Source organism: Mustelus asterias, chromosome 29 (genome assembly GCF_964213995.1).
Source record: "Mustelus asterias chromosome 29, sMusAst1.hap1.1, whole genome shotgun sequence".
Lineage (NCBI taxonomy): Eukaryota > Metazoa > Chordata > Chondrichthyes > Carcharhiniformes > Triakidae > Mustelus > Mustelus asterias.
The window spans coordinates 17,558,436-17,575,935 of record NC_135829.1 but is presented as its reverse complement, the minus strand read 5'-3'; the positions used below and the strand labels follow the sequence as shown (position 1 = coordinate 17,575,935).

The following is a 17,500-nucleotide window of genomic DNA, read 5'->3' as shown; positions in this document are numbered from 1 at the left end:
GTGCTCCGGTTTCCTCCCAGAGATGTGCGGGTCAGGTGCATTGGACATGTTAAATTGCTCCTTAGTGTCCCAGGATGCGTAGGTTAGAGGGATTAGTCGGGTAAATATGCAGGGATAAGGCCTAGGTGGGATTGTTGGTCCCACCTAGAGACTCAATGGGCCGAACGGCCTCCTTTGCGCTGTAGGGATTGTATGATTCTATATTAGTGAGAGCTGAGGCAGTAAGTGAAATTAATGTCACCATCAACACATTGTTATAAATAACTAATGGGATATTTGTCTGTCAAATTAGCAACTGTGCACTGGTGTTTGAAACATGTTCAGGAGGTCACACGGGACACTTACCTTCTATCCAAGGTGACCTCTGTCCTTCTAACAGTGGGTGGTGCAGTTCAGGAAGAATTCAAGGCTTTGCCGCTGCTTACTTGATCGGAGTCTCAGCGGTGACCAGTCACTGCCGTACCGAGCGGAGTTTAAGTGCGGAATCTCATGAGCGAGGCTAAGATATATTAATGCTGTGTAAGATTCCATAGGGCAGCTCCTGGGCTGATGATTAACAGAATGAACAAAGATGGGATGAGATTACAATCGCTCTTTATTGCTGAATTTAAGACTGAGGATTCGGAAGAGTTCTCAATGCTACATTTACGCAAACACTTGCTAAGTCAGCGGGTGTAGGAACAATGCTGAGACCATAAGACCATAAGATATAGGAGCACAATTAGACCATTCAGCCCATCGAGTCTGCTCCGCCATTGAATCATGGCTGATGATTCTCATTCCCATTCTCGTGTCTTCTCCCCTATCTCCTTCAGAACCCTGGGGTGCAGTCCATCCATAAGAACATAAGAAATAGGAGCAGGAGTAGGCCATCTAGCCCCTCGAGCCTGCCCCGCCATTCAATAAGATCATGGCTGATCTGAAGTGGATCAGTTCCACTTACCCACCTGATCCCCATAACCCCTAATTCCCTTACCGATCAGGAATCCATCTATCCGTGATTTAAACATATTCAACGAGGTAGCCTCCACCACTTCAGTGGGCAGAGAATTCCAGAGATTCACCACCCTCTGAGAGAAGAAGTTCCTCCTCAACTCTGTCCTAAACTGACCCCCCTTTATTTTGAGGCTGTGTCCTCTAGTTCTAACTTCCTTTCTAAGTGGAAAGAATCTCTCCACCTCTATCCTATCCAGCCCCTTCATTATCTTATAGGTCTCTATAAGATCCCCCCTCAGCCTTCTAAATTCCAACGAGTACAAATCCAATCTGCTCAGTCTCTCCTCATAATCAACACCCCTCATCTCTGGTATCAACCTGGTGAACCTTCTCTGCACTCCCTCCAAGGCCAATATATCCTTCCGCAAATAAGGGGACCAATACTGCACACAGTATTCCAGCTGCGGCCTCACCAATGCCCTGTACAGATGCAGCAAGACATCTCTGCTTTTATATTCTATCCCCCTTGCGATATAGGCCGACATCCCATTTGCCTTCCTGATCACCTGTTGCACCTGCAGACTGGGTTTTTGCATCTCATGCACAAGGACCCCCAGGTCCCTCTGCACAGCAGCATGTTGTAATTTCTTTCCATTTAGATAATAATCCAATTTGCTATTATTTCTTCCAAAGTGAATAGCCTTGCATTTGTCAACGTTATACTCCATCTGCCAGATCCTCGCCCACTCACTCAGCCTGTCCAAATCTCTCTGCAGACCTTCTACGCCCTCCACACGATTCACTTTTCCACTTATCTTTGTGTCGTCTGCAAACTTTGTTACCCTACACTCCGTCCCCTCCTCCAGATCGTCTATATAAATGGTAAATAGTTGAGGCCCCAGTACCGATCCCTCCGGTCCGGGTGATTTACAATGGAAGAAGGGACAACACAACAGCCAACGTTCCATTGGGAGATTGTAGGGATGGAACCTGATTCCTAGCGGTTTATTAAGTATCAACAGTCAGAGACTCACCAAACATTTGCGGCGAGATTAATATCTTTATTGCAACAATGCTTCTGTAAATCCACATCCCAGGCCATTCAGCCCCTCTCATTCTATCTCCATCTCATTCTGTTCATCTCCCTTGTATCATCCTCATCCCACTCCCATCGCACATTCCCCACTCCCACACCCTTATGTGACCCCCATGGCATCCCCCCCCTTCCCAAACTCCCCACCCTCCCTTGCTGTGTCCAGCCTATGCCACCTTTCCCACTGCCAAACTCTCACCACCCCTTCACCCCCCTTTGCCATGCCATCTTCCCATCCTGAGACTTCACCCCAATCGCTCCAACTAGGGTCATTAAAAAAAAAATTCCTCCATCATCACCTATACCCCACCAACCCCGGGGGTCCCTACCTCTGTTTGAAACCATCGGCAGCCTCACGCCCCCCTCTCAACACCCCATCGTCCAGAAAGCAGCAAATAAAACTGACAGAAAAGTAGGTTCTCTTTTTTGGGAGCGGGCGGGGCCGGGGGGGCGAGGGGGTGGCGGGGAGGGGGGTGGGGGAGGTGGGGGAGGAGTGTCGTGTGATAGAGTGTGCCCACCACTCACCCTATCAGTTTCAGAGCGATCGTCCAGATAAAGTGACAATAAAATTACTGGAGATAAATAAAATTAAAACAACAGGGTTATTTAGTGATGTCTGAATTTAGCTGCTCCCTGTGACCACCCCCCCCCCCACCCCCCCACCCCCACCCCATCTCCCTGAGTGAACACAATAAGCGTCTCAGCCACTCCAGTCCTCCGTGCAGCCCACCCACCTCGAGTGAACTGGTGTGGTGACAATAATCTCTCCCTCAATGTCAGCAAAACGAAAGAGATTGTCATCGACTTCAGGAAGTGTAGAGGAGAACATGCCCCTGTCTACATCAACAGGGATGAGGTGGAAATGGTCAAGAGCTTCAAGTTTTTAGGTGTCCAGTTCACCAACAACCTGTTCTGGTCCCCCCACGTCGACACTATAGTGAAGAAAGCCCACCAACGCTTCTACTTTCTCAGAAAACTAAGGAAATTCAGCACGTCCACTATGACTCTCACCAACTTTTACAGATGCACCATAGAAAGCATCCTTTCTAGTTGTATCACAGCTTGGTATGGCTCCTGCTCTGCCCAAGACTGCAAGGAACTACCAGAGGTCATGAATGTAGCCCAATCCATCACGCAAACCAGCCTCCCATCCATTGACTCTGTCTACACTTCCCACTGCCTCGGAAAATCAGCCAGCATAATTAAAATCAGCCAGCACCCCAGACATTCTCTCTTCCACCTTCTTCCATCGGGAAAAAGATACAAAAGTCTGAGGTCACGTACCAACCGACTCAAGAACAGCTTCTTCCCTGCTGCCATCAGACTTTTGAATGGACCTACCTCACATTAAGTTGATCTTTCTCTACACCCTAGCTATGACTGTAACACTACATTCTGCACCCTCTCCTTTCCTTCTCTATGAACGGTATGCTTTGTGTGTATAGCGCGTAAGAAACAATACTTTTCACTGTATGTTAATACATGTGACAATAATAAATCAAATCAGGTTGCCACGACCAAATCAGCGCACTGACCAATCAGAATGATGAGAGATGTTGGCGCTGCATTAGGGTTAGGGTTAGTTGGGGAACAGTTGGATCCAATCTCTGGCAGGACAGACTGAGTTTACCTCAGATTTCCCTTTAGTAAAGCAACATGTCCATCTTGATCCAACCTTGTAATTTCCTGTCTCCCGGCTCAGGAATGGACATTTTCAATCCCTGATCCTGGGATCTAGATGCCCGAATTGTGCAGGGAGACAGAATTCCGCAGCGATATCCCTGGGAGTCACCGATATTACACAGCACTATCCAGGTATAGATTGGGGGATGGTAGTGGATTTGTCTCTTGTTCAGGAATTCCAGCATCCGACCCGGAAGAGTCTGCAGCGACAGGATTTCCTCTGGAAACTCTCGAACATCCACATGTGGATAAATAAAATGAAAACAACAGGGTTATTTAGTGATGTCTGAATTTAGCTGGTCCCTGTGACCGCCCCCTCCCCCCCCCACCGCCCGACCTCCTTCACCGGTACCTTCACGCACTGGAGGAGGGAAGTAGTCGCCAAGTTGTGGAGCAAATTATTCAACAATTCAAGGAAAAGATACTTCCAAATCTCAGCAAGTTTCGTCAAGATAAGTGATCGCCGCTCTTGGGCCAGAAAGGTACGGGGCAGAAACTTCTCGAACCGGCATAGAAGAGGAATTTTCTGAGGTGTCCCTCTGGGGGGTCTTGTACACAGCTGAACTCACTCAACCAATACAGAGACCACAAAAGACAACATGTGGTTAGAGAGCGAAAAGAAGTTTATTGCTAATGCATGCATCAGGAGAAAAGATAGTCGGTGAGTGCCAACTACCTCCTCTGACGTAACAGTACAAGTGTGAGATTGAGATACTTTTCCTGAACACTTCAAATCCCCGCCCAGCCTGTCATTCAAACTGGAGGGTCCAATTACAATATTACACATTATTATCTTAGCCAATAGCGTTCTACAGGACTAGGAGCTCATTAGTCCAGAACAAAAGGAAGTTCTTCCCTCATTACTAAGAAACCGAACTACGTAAATCCGATATATTCAAGGAAATTCTCTGACACCTGCAAATGCTAATTGGTAAGGGGAGTCAGTTCTCTTGCCTGAATCCAGCCCCCTTTATCAGCACGAGAAACTGTACCAGCCTCGCTAACCTGGAGTGAATGTACTCCCATACATTTCAAAGCTCTGATTAACTTGCAGCTGCCTAACCCAAGCTGATGAGGAGAACTGTTCTCTCTATGCCCTATTGCCCCAAAGATTTTGGTCTATTCAATCTAAATCTACAAATAAATTCTCGAATGTCTTAAAGCGACTGCAAGTCTTAAAGCACAAAGGCCCATTCTGTCTGGGACAGAACAGGTTAATTCTCGGCTTGTTTCAGCAGAGCGGAGCGGAGTACGTTTTCTCAGGTGAATGTCATGACATCCTCACTTCAAACACTCTGGAATAATTCTTTCCATTTATCTTTTCATTTTCAATTTTTATCAGGAATATATTTGCAAATTTAACCAAAAAGCTTTAATCCAGATTAATCCGAAATAAGATTGATCATAATCACTTTTAAATATCCCTACTACATTAAGGCTTTTATACTTACAATCCCTCCAGTTTAAGCTTAAAATGTGCACGTTTAATTATTTCTACAGTTCTGCTCCCAGCCTCGGAACAATACAAAATCAAATCAACTGTTTGCTGAAAGTTTAACTCGCCTTACAACCTTTTAAAGAGAACCTAGCGCCTTTGATGATCGACGCAACTATCTTCCCAAAAATCACAGAGTTCAAATCTCTGCCAGGTTCCTATTCTTGAAAATGACCATGGCCATCGATCATTGGCGAGATTAAGGAAGTTAGAATTTATCTTGACCCTGCATCAATCTCACTACCGTAACATCTCAACTGGGGGAAAGTAATTTATTGAACTCACACACATAAACACAAATGGAGACCTTTGTATTCTTTCGTCCAACCTATAACTAAACTCCAAAGACAAGATTATCTGCCATACCCTTCTCCACCACATGAGGGCACTCCAACCCTTCTAATCTCACTCACTCTCTCTTTCTAAACAAACAGGCTGTTTGCATTTCTGTCGCTCTCTCTTTTTAAACACCTTGAGTCCTGATCTCAACACAGCCGAGACTCTCACTACTCTCTGACACACACAGAAAGCTGGGTCCATGCTTGTTTCTTTGAACCCTTAACTCCCCTCTTTGGTCTATGGCGCCCCAGGCCAACTAATTTCACTCTGTTTCTCTCTCTCTCTCTCACACACACATGAGTCTTCCACAGGGGACTCGTACTCCTGGGACCTCTCGCTGCCAGTTCACCCACACAGCCTTTGTCCCCACTCCTCTGGAACCCCTCGTTGTGAGTTCCACGTACCCAAGCCAGGCGCCGCCATCCGTACAGTCTAGCCCCTTGATGCTGCCCTGGTTTTACGCATTTCTGCATCGGGGGTCCGAGTGTCTGTCCCCGGCCCCGCTATGTTTAAGTGAAACTTCTCTGCAAACGCCCTTTCTACCCATGTAGCTTTATGCTCCACTCTGCGGGAGGTCCAAGTGTCTGTCCCCAGCCCCACTATGTTAAGCGTGGGTTCTTCACGTACGTGCTGCATTCGCACCTCTTCCCCAGTCCGAGATACTTCTTCCGGCCAGATGCAAAACCCCCTAACTACCTGGTGGTATTTAAATGTACTCACCCACCTTTTGGGAACACGTCTCGCCTCCGGACTCCAGTGAGTTCCCTGCTCGCAGCACCAAAATGTAAGAGGAATTTTCCAGGGCGTCCCTCTGGGGGGGGGGGTCTTGTACACAGCTGACCTCACTCAACCAATACAGAGACCACGAAAGACAGCATGTAGTTAAAGAATGAAAGGAGGTTTATTGCTAATGCATGCATCAGGAGAAAAGATAGTTGGTGAGTGCCAACTACCCTCTATGACGGAACAGTACAAGTGTGAGATTGAGATACTTTTCCTGAACACTTCAGTTCCCCGCCCAGCCTGTCACCCAAACTGGAGGATCCAATTACAATATTACACATTACTACCTTAGCCAATAGCGTTCTACCTGTCAGCAGGACTAGGAGCTCATTAGCTCAGAATGAAAGGAAATTCTTCCCTCATTACTAAGAAACCTAACTACATAAATCCGATATATTCAAGGAAATTCTCTGACACCTGAAAATGTTAATTGGTAAAGGGAGTCAGTTCTCTTGCCTGAATCCAGCCCCCTTTATCTGCATGAGAAACTGTACCAGACTCGCTAACCTGGAGTGAATGTACTCCCATACATTTCAAAGCTCTGATTAACTTGCAGCTGCCTAACCCAAGCTGATAAGGTGAACTGCTCAGGAGAACTACTCTCTCTATGCTCCATTGTCCTAAAGAATTCAGTCTGTCTGCCACTGTCTACTTCCCATCATGCTGAGCCTTTAGATCATTGGTTGGCCAAGGTTCACATGGCACACATTAAGAATACAGTTTAATTTCACAACACTTGGTTAAATTGTGATACATAAGAACATAAGAATTAGGAGCAGGAGTAGGCCATCTGGCCCCTCGAGCCTGCCCCGCCATTCAATAAGATCATGGCTGATCTGAAGTGGATCAGTTCCACTTACCCGCCTGATCCCTATAACCCCTAATTCCCTTACCGATCAGGAATCCATCTATCCGTGTTTTAAACATATTCAACGAGGTAGCCTCCACCACTTCAGTGGGCAGAGAATTCCAGAGATTCACTACCCTCTGAGGGAAGAAGTTGCTCCTCAACTCTGTCCTAAACTGACCCCCCTTTGTTTTGAGGCTGTGCCCTCTAGTTTTAGTTTCCTTTCTAAGTGGAAAGAATCTCTCCACCTCTACCCTATCCAGCCCCTTCATTATTGTATAGGTCTCTAAGATCCCCCCTCAGCCTTCTAAACTCCAGCGAATACAAACCCAATCTGCTCAGTCTCTCCTCATAATCAACACCCCTCATCTCTGGTATCAACTTGGTGAACCTTCTCTGCACTCCCTCCAAGGCCAATATATCCTTCCGCAAATAAGGGGACCAATACTGCACACAGTATTCCAGCTGCGGCCTCACCAATGCCCTGTACAGATGCAGCAAGACATCTCTGCTTTTATATTCTATCCCCCTTGCGATATAGGCCAACATCCCATTTGCCTTCTTGATCACCTGTTGCACCTGCAGACTGGGTTTTTGCGTCTCATGCACAAGGACCCCCAGGTCCCTCTGCACAGCAGCATGTTGTAATTTCTTTCCATTTAGATAATAATCCAATTTGCTATTATTTCTTCCAAAGTGAATAACCTCGCATTTGTTAACGTTATACTCCATCTGCCAGATCCTCGCCCACTCACTCAGCCTGTCCAAATCTCTCTGCAGACCTTCTACGCCCTCCACACGATTCACTTTTCCACTTATCTTTGTGTCGTCTGCAAACTATACAAACAATAACTTTAGCATTAGCATATAGGATGAGGCACATGGTGAATCCTTATTCTATATATAAGGCACTTTGTAATCTTCACCTTCACCGAGTCTACTAATTATAGTAAATTTAAAACCGGGGCCTTTTATACTAGGAGTTTTGTGCTAAGATACAGGGTAGAAATTTCTAGAACCGGCCGTATCAATATTCTGCCAGTTCACTTGATATTCAGACCCTGTAGCCAATGGAATCAAATATTGGGCTGAGCCAATAAGAGGCTGTCCATGGGCTGCTTCCCAGGATGCATTTCTACCGCAGCCAATCCAAATACTTTCCCTGTGAGGCCAATTCCCCACCATCCCCAAACTGGTGTCTTCCCATTGGTCAATGTGATGGTGTTGACATGAGGCTAGAACATGGAGTTGTCAGTCACGGTCAGATTGTCACTCTGTCCTTATTCCCCACCTTTGTCAGGAACTGCACTCTTCCCGCCTGACCTTCCCACTCGGAGTTGTGAAGAAATGTGCAACCAACCAGCTCCCTCCTCTGTATCAGGTAGACATGTCGGGGGGGGGGGGGGGGAGCCACACCCCCTCTTCTTACAGCACCTAGTGTCTCATTTTATTTAAAATGAGAAATTTAAAATAAATTAATCCAGACACTGGAAAAGTTCATTACGTTATGGGTGCTATATAAATACAAGGGGGGGGGGGAATTTTGTGCTCCCATTTTTGGGGGGGGGGGTGGGATTGGCAGCGGGAGCAGGAATTTTGGTGGGAGACCCAAAACGCAATTTATGCCATTGGAATTTACCATTCCGATCATCTTCACCCTTTCCAATGACCTAATCCGCATGTTGAACATTGGGTTCCCCCATTTTCCTTTTTTGAACTTGTTGATTTTATTTTTCTTTCCTCACAGTCGACAGAAATGAAAGATCAAAATCATAGAATCCCCAAGGGTGCTGGAGGAGGCCGTTCGGCCCATCGAGCCTGCACTGGCCACAATCCCACCCAGGCCCTATCACCATAACCCCATGCATTTACCCTAGCCGGTCCCTCTGACACTAAGGGGCAATTTAGCACGGCCAATCCATCTAACCAGTCTTTCGGACCGTAAAAGGAAACTGGAGAACCCGGAGGAAACCCACGCAGACATGGGGAGAACGTGTAGACTCCACACAGGCAGTGACCCGAGGCTGGGAATCGAACCCGGGTCCCTGTCGCTGCGAGGCAGCAGTGCTAACCACTGTGCCACCGTGCCGCCCAAAATGGTAAGAGTTAGAATTGTGCATCACATTAATCATCTGTGCCATTGACTGAAATATAAAAGAATGTTACAAAGGCACTTTTGGGTTAGAGAATCAAATCACCCGTACAGACAAGTTTTGATGGAGCAGATTAATATGAATTTGATGATGATACCTGCTCTGTAAAGAAGTTGTTTCCTTACAGAGAATACCAGTAAAAAAATGACTCGAGGAAATCTATTGGACAGCACAGGTGAAAAAAAAATCCATTAAAAATAAATAAAAATTAAACAATAATAACAGAACTAATCCAAAAAAAAGGCAATTAAAATATATCATAGAATCCCTGCAGTGCAATGAGGGCCTTCCAAGGCACCCCCATGGATATAGGGAGACTGAGAGGCGGGATTGAATTCCCTTGGTGTGACTCACTGTCTGACTAAGTCAGTAATGTCTGCGTCAAGACTGAGCTCCGGGCTCGCATTTTCCATTTTTGAAATCCCGGGGTGGCTAAGGCATAATTCCATAAGTATCGGACATCACCCCCTGGGTGAGAGAAAACTACACAGGAACCCCAGAGGACGATACTAATCTCAACATTGAACGCATCTTTCTTCGTCCAATAGCGTTCCATTTCATCTGAGGCCTGTCCTCTGAATCACCCATGTAATATCGGGGATGGGGGGGGGGGGGGGGGGGGTGCGATTCTCCCCCCCCCCCCAAAAAAAACTAACTCCCAATGGGCACTGATGAAGGTGTGGTGGACCTCAGTTGTGCCTTTGTCCTATATGGACCACCGTTGTGTGTGCTTGTCATACCTGGACACATCCCCTTCCAGTTTGGTTCTTCCCCTCGGCACCTAGTATAAAGGTGGCTGTCTCCTCCCCCTTGTTCAGTCCAGGTCGGTTATTTGTTGGGATCTGCTCCTGATTCTGTTGTGAATAAAAGCCTACACTTATATTGGCACACAGGTAGTCTTTCGCCTTATTGATAGCGCATCAGAAGGGTAATCCAGATTCGAAACGTCGTGCGGGATTTTATGGCCTTGCTTGGGCGAGACTGGAAAATCCCACCTGAAGTCAACAGAGATTTCCATTGTCAGATTCTCGGCCGCTCCAATTCCGAGGCAGGCAAGGTGATAGAGTTCAGGCCGTTGGCTCAATTCTCTCTCCACAGACGCTGTCTGACCCGTTGAGATTTTCCAGCATTTTCTGTTTTTGTTTCAGATTCCAGCACCTGCAGTATTTTGCTTTTGTTATATGGACGGGAATACAGGCCTGAACCCACCAGAGAGGTCAACATCAGCGCGTTGATCTGTCAGTGGGGAGATCGGCACATGCTAACTGCCCCCCCGCCGCCCCCCCATCACCAGCCCCCTAATGGCAGGCCTCTGGAACCCACCCCCCCCCCCTCCCCTCTACCGATCGCTGGCTTCCAAACTGCCCCCCTCTCTGACTGCTGGCCTCCATAACCCACCCCCCCCCATGGCCAGCCCGACCCACCCTCCCATTTCCAGCCTGAACCCCTCCCCATGTCCAGCCCCTCAGCCCACCCCTCCGATCCCTAATGCAGAGTGTGAAGCAGGTCCCCCACCATCACCACTGACCACCCCTCCCCTTTCAAGGCCCTGTCTCCTTGACACTGCCCGGTGCCTGGTGGGCACTGTCAGGGTGCCCGGCGCTCAGTGGACACTGTCAGGGTGCCAGGCTGGCACTGCCCAAGGCGCGCACCCCCCACCTCAACGGCCTCTGTCCCCACCAGCAGGGTGAATACGTCTGGTCCCTGTTGATGGGGATTAGCTTATCCCTGCTGGTGGGAACCTCTCCCGGCAGGATGGGAGACAGAAGTTAGCCTGGAGGATACCATCCCAGGCTCTCTAATGATATGAAAATAACCATTCCCATATTGTAACCAATGTGACACTTACAAAAATGGCCTGGGAGAGTCATGATTGACTAGACGCCAGACATGAATCCGCTACAGGCTGATATTCCCCAGCCTGCTGTGCCACGCCGGCAGCACAGCGGGTCAGGAGAATCATGCTCCCTATTTTTAATTCAGAGAGGACTGGGTCCTTTTGTATCCGAGCCTTGATTTGCCTTGCAGACACCGGCAGCGTGTCCATAAAATTGAGGGTCATCATGACCTATTCTCCCCGTGTCTGCATGAAGTTTGCACATTCTCCCCGTGTCTGCGTGGGTTTCCTCCGGGTGCTCCGGTTTCCTCCCACACTCCAAAGATGTGCGGGTTAGGTGGATTGGCCATTCTAAATTGCCCCTTAGTGTCAGGGGGACTAGCAGGTTAAATGCATGGGGTTATGGGGATAGGTCCTGGGTTGGATCATTGTCGGTGCAGATTCGATGGGCCAAATGGCCTCTTTCTGCACTCTAGAGATACTATGACCTCTATGATTCTATGATGACCTCTTCCGCAGCTGGTGGTGAGATCGGACTTCCAGCAACGTAGACAACTTGGTGCATCAACGTTACAGGACCTGGGATGGTGCTCTATTGACAATCCCCTGAACACGGCACAGTCAGACACGGGGACAGCCCGACACGGGAACAGCCCGATACGGGACTGCCCGATACGGGACCGTCAGACACGGGACAGTCAGACACGGGACTGCCCAATACGGGACAGTCAGACACAGAACAGGCAGACACGAAACAGTCCAACACGGGGACAGTCCGACATGGGAATAGTCCGACACAGGAACAGTCAGACACAGGACGTCAGACACAGGAACAGTCAGAACGGGACAGTCCGACATGCGACAGTCAGACACGGGAACAGTCAGACACGGGAACAGTCAGACATGGGACAGTCAGACACGGGAACAGTCTGACACGGGAACAGTCTGGCATGGGAACAGTCAGACACGGGACAGTCAGACACGGGACAGTCAGACACGGGACAGTCAGACACTGTCAGCGTTCTCTGGGTAACAGCAATCTAAAGGCACTCTTTATACAAACAGCGTTGGACACCATGCATCCAATGCAAAGTCTTTAATTATTTGTGCACAAGGAGAACTCCCTCCGCCCAACACGGGACGGCCGGAGCAGTTCTGAGTTCACAGAGAAACAGCTCCGCAGTTATAGTCAATTACAGCCAATCAGGAACAAGAGACTTTCACATCTTTCATTGACATACACATCCACCAATTAAATCCTGGCTTTTCGCCCTTTCTCATTTGATGAAAAATTGACTTCTGCTAATCCTTCATTTTCATAGCATATCCCCATATCTCGCCTTTGGTATTTGTTATGGAAGAAATCTGGTCTTGCTCACCCTCTGGTGAAGGCCGAGAAAGGAAATTGTGATGGGACCTACTGTTAAAGTAAGGACTAAAGGGCGGCACGGTGGCACAGTGGTTAGCGCTGCTGCCTCACAACACCAGGGACCCAGGTTCGATTCCAGCCTCGGGTCACTGCCTGTGCGGAGTCTGCACATTCTCCCCGTGTCTGCATGGGTTTCCTTCGGGCGCTCCAGTTTCCTCCCACAGTCTGAAAGACGTGCTGGTTAGGGTGCATTGGCCGTGCTAAATTCTCTCTCAGTGTACCCGAACAGGCGCCGGAGTGTGGCGACTAGGGGATTTTCAGAGTAATTTCATTGCAGTGTTAATGTAAGCCGACTTGTGACACTAATAAATAAACTTTTAAAACTTTTTTAAAATCTCACATTCAGCAAGAATACCAAACTTCAAATAACCACCACATTTTATATTGCAGGGTAGGTGCCGATTTGGTTGGCAAGTTGAACGTGATTGGCTGAGACGTTGCCATGGAGAAAACAACAGAGAAGTATGGGCTTCCCAAGTTCGTAGGTAATCCCAAAAAAGGCACAAGGCTTGAATGTGTTCCATTTGTTAGTAGAGAACCTTCGTATTAATCACAATGACACTCACAGGCCGGGATTTTACGAACTCGCTCAGGCGAGGCTCGTAAAATCCCGCCCGAGGCCAACAGAGAATTCCGTTCTGTGAGCCCCGCCTGCCCCGATTCCGAGGCGGGCGTGGCAGTAAAATTCCGGCTATTCTGGCCGCACTTGCCCCAAGACCGGAAAATCCAGCCCAAGGTCAACGGGCCCTTCCGTGGTCTGGACCCCGCCCCCCCACCAGCGACCTCGCCCGCTACAACTCCCGTGGCGGGCGGGACGGGAAAATCCCGCACTCTATCTCCGATAGGATCTGGCCGTATCAAACCAGATCGTTTCCACTGCCTCCTTCCCCAGTTCCCACAGTTGGTGCAGACACCTCCAGCTTTTCTTCACCGTAATCAGGATGTAGTCTCCGTTCTCGGGATCGAGCAACACGCTGTGCCGCGCAATCAGTAGCGACTGGGAAAGCCGGCACAGCACCAGCAGGAAGAGGGCGTCTCTCTCCTCCTCCGTCAATGGGAGCACGCTCTCGAAACCGGCAATGACATGGCCGCCCACCCCAATGGGATCCTCGCTCACGACCATCAGGTAGGTGATGCTTATCACCAGCTCGTAGACAAAGCAGCCGTAATTCATATCGCCAAAGTCCAGGATGGCCGAAATCTGGAATTCTGGCTGAGTGGATCTCTGATCCGCATCTTCTGCCGATGGATCCAAGGGTTCCAGCAAGATGTTATACTCGTTGCAGTCTCCGTGAATAATTCCTGGAAAAATGGAAAAACCTTTGATTGTACATTCCTGAGGGAAGAGCACCAGTTATCAGATAGGAATCCAATAGTTTTGATTCATTCAGATAAGATTTCTTGACAAGAAAAATATGATGCGATGCAGTATATAGTGTTGCAAAGTTAGCGTTTGTAAAGTTAAAACAAAAAATAATTGTAAAATGTGTTGTTAAATTGCAGGGTCCTTTTAAAAGGTAGTTTTTTACTTTAAAAAGAACAGAGCTGAGGTATATGAAGTACACAGAGTGAAACATTTATTTCGAGCGGTTAGGCAGTAGTGTTGCCAAGACAACAGGTTGTTTTTGAATTTTGCCCAATCAGTTTAAACTAGCCACTTAGCTAACAGCCGCCTATTAGATTTAAATTTGATATTTTGGTAACCTGAGAACCAATCCTATTGTGGGGATGTTGATATGGCATCAGGGGTGTAAGATGCGGAGATGCCAGCGTTGGACTGGGGTGGGCACAGCAAGAAGTCTCACAACACCAGGTTAAAGTCCAACAGGTTTATTGGGAATCACGAGCTTTTGGAATGCTGCTCCTTCATCAGCTGAGTGCTCAACAGAGATATAAAAGACAGCTCTCAGATCCAGAGAGACATCCAGCAACTGCCCTCTGATACAGCTACAGCCTCTGCCAGCTCATTTATGTCTTAAAAGAAAGCCTCATCTCAATAGTGAAGATAGCAAAGAAGACAGAAGATTCTGGAAGATAAAATCTGGTTGTATTTTGAGAGTGACTAAAAAAAATTCTATTCTTTTGTTAATGAGTGGGAATTATATTTATCTTAACAATATCCCATTAGAATTGTGTTTCATTCAGTTTGTTAATGGTTTAGTTAACCTGTTCACTGTTAGTTAGATAAATAAAGTGTTACTTGTTGATTTTACAGAGAGAGTCTCGGGTAGTTGTTTTGATCTAACCACTAAAAGTTGCTGAAGAGCAGATATTACCCCTTCTTACACACATTTAACAAATTATAAAGCGAGGTACTCCTCTTTGAGTGGTTAGGTGTTAGTTCTCAGAGAGATCAACCTCCGCTTCATAACAATGGTAACTTATAAAAATGACGTATTCAATGTAACATGATTAGAAGGAACATGGAACTATGGACTTCGATCACTCAGGACTTCAACACTTCATGTCTGCATCTATTCTGGATTATCATAGTGTGATGATACAGTGCATTTAAGAAATGTATTTGTGTCATGTTTCTTGTGAAGGGTATGTTTTAAACTTCAGCTCCGTTTATGGTGCCACTTTGTCTGCTTCAGGCAGCCTACCTGTTGAGCATACAGAAGAATGACTGTTCCTAGTTATTGGGGTGTTTGTTTCAATCTGAGCTAATGCAGTTTTTTGTTGGGTTGTCCCCTGGGGTTTCAGAGTAGGGTTTAATTAGGTCGATTGACAGAGGCCAAGTCATGCGAATGGGCAGAGCTAGGGAAAAAGCAAGCGGTTTCTGTTTGGATTTTGCAAGGGGCAGCAGCTCTTCTCTCTCTCTCTCTCTGGCAATTGAAGTCTGGGACCTGCTAGAAAATAACTATCTCTCTCCAGAGGTGTTAAAGTCTTGAGGACTGGCAACCCGAGTAAGACTGTATGTTTATGCTAACTGATTCAGAAGCAAAGTTTACATCTATGAGGAATATTGCTTAAATTGGAACTAATAGAGTTAGGCTAGAATTATATTAATTAAGAATGATACTGTGTCATGTATAAGTAATTCAATTAGTAAAAGTTATGCTAATTCTCTTTGTTATAATTAAACTGTTAAATTGTTAAGCAAAGTTTGTTTTAATAAAAGCTTCCTAGTGGGTCACTTGAATCATACCTGGAGCGAAACACCGTATTCTCCCCCTAATGCCAAAATCAAAATAGTTGGAGTCTAGGCTCATCTCATAATATACCTTGGAGTTTCTGATCTGGTCCCTAACACTAGAGAGATTTATATGAACATACATCACATGAATTAGGAGCAGGAGAAGGCCACTCGGCCCCTTGAACCTGCTCCCACATTCAATAGGATCATGACTGATCTGATTATAACCTCAACCCAACATTCCCACCTCCCCCCGGTAACCTTTCACCCCTCTTGTTAATCAAGAATCTATCTAGCTCTGCCTTAAAAATATTCAAAGACTCTGCTTCCATTGCCTTTTTTAGCATTCTTTCTGGTTGTATCACAGCTTGGTATGGTTCCTGCTCTGCCCAAGACCGCAAGGAACTACAAAAGGTCATAAATGTAGCCCAATCCATCACGCAAACCAGCCTCCCATCCATTGACTCTGTCTACACTTCCCGCTGCTTTGGAAAAGCAGCCAGCATAATTAAGGACCCCATGCACCCCGGACATTCTCTCTTCCACTTTCTTCCTTCGGGAAAAAGATACAAAAGTCTGAGGTCACGTACCAATCTCAAGAACAGCTTCTTCCCTGCTGCTGTCAGACTTTTGAATGGACCTACCTCGCGTTAAGTTGATCTTTCTCTACATCCTAGCTATGACTGTAACACTACATTCTGCACTCTCTCATTTCCTTATCTATGAACGGTATGCTTTGTCTGTATAGCACGCAAGAAACAATTCTTTTCTGTATGTTAATACACGTGACAATAAATTCAATCAAATCAAATTTTGAGCAAGAAAGTTCGAGAGACTCACGATCCTGAGAGAAAATATTTCTCCTCATCTCCGTGTTAAATGGGTGACCCCTTATTTTTAAACAGTGACCCCCTAGTTCTAGATCCTCTGTCAAGAGGAAATTTCCTCTCCACATCCACCCTGTCAATACCCCTCAGGATCTTATATGTTTCAATCAAGTTGCCTCTTACTCTTCTAAATTCCAGAGGATACAAGCTTAGCTTCTCCTACCTTACCTCATAAGACACCTGCCCATTCCAAGTATTAGTCTAGTAAATCTTCTTTTAACTGCTTCCAATGTGTTCACATCCTTCCTTGAATAAGGAGATCAATGCTACTCGCTGTACTCCAGATGCAGTGTCACCAATGACCCGAATAACTGAAGCATAACCTTCCTACTTTTGTATTCAATTTATTCTCACAATAAATGAGAACGCTTTGCTAACTATTTTTTGTACCTACATAAGACATAAGAACATAAGAACTGAGAGCAGGGGTAGGCCATCTGGCCCCTCGAGCCTGCTCCGCCATTCAATAAGATCATTCCTGATCTTTTCGTGGACTCAGCTCCACTTACCCGCCTGCTCACCATAACCCTTAATTCCTTTACTGATCAAAAATCTATCTTTGCCTTAGAAACATTCAATGAGGTAGCCTCAACTGCTTCACTGGGCAGGGAATTCCATAGATTCACAACTCTTTAGATGAAGAAGTTGCTCCTCAACTCGGTCCTAAATCTGCTCCCCCTTATTTTGAGGCTATGCCCCCTAGTTCCAGTTTCACCCGCCACTGGAAACAACCTCCCTGCTTCTATCTTATCTATTCGCTTCATAATCTTATATGTTTCTATAAGATCACCCCTCATTTTTCTAAATTCCAATGAGTATAGTCCCAGTCTACTCAGTCTCTCCTCATAAGCCAACCCTCTCAACTCCGGAATCAACCTA

General features: G+C 46.7%; 1 protein-coding gene across 1 annotated transcript; it reads right to left on the bottom strand.

Moving 5' to 3' along the window:
- Positions 1-12,227: 12,227 nt before the first annotated feature.
- On the bottom strand, positions 12,228-15,810 carry LOC144480413 (hydroxylysine kinase-like). The gene is made up of 2 exons (XM_078199821.1): positions 15,747-15,810; positions 12,228-13,897 (listed from the first exon to the last, which is right to left on the bottom strand). Exons 1-2 carry the CDS (start codon positions 15,808-15,810, stop codon positions 13,428-13,430), a joined length of 534 nt encoding a protein of 177 aa, XP_078055947.1. The 3' UTR covers positions 12,228-13,427.
- Between the last annotated feature and the right edge of the window lie 1,690 nt (positions 15,811-17,500).

Bases quoted from the DNA above. Each gene is read 5' to 3' on its own strand.
- LOC144480413 (XM_078199821.1), bottom strand. From the start codon at position 15,810: ATGAGCCTAGACTCCAACTATTTTGATTTTGGCATTAGGGGGAGAATA. The intron at 13,898-15,746 runs GTATGATTCAAG...CCATTTTTCCAG, and splicing joins AATACGGTGTTTCGCTCCAG to GAATTATTCACGGAGACTGC.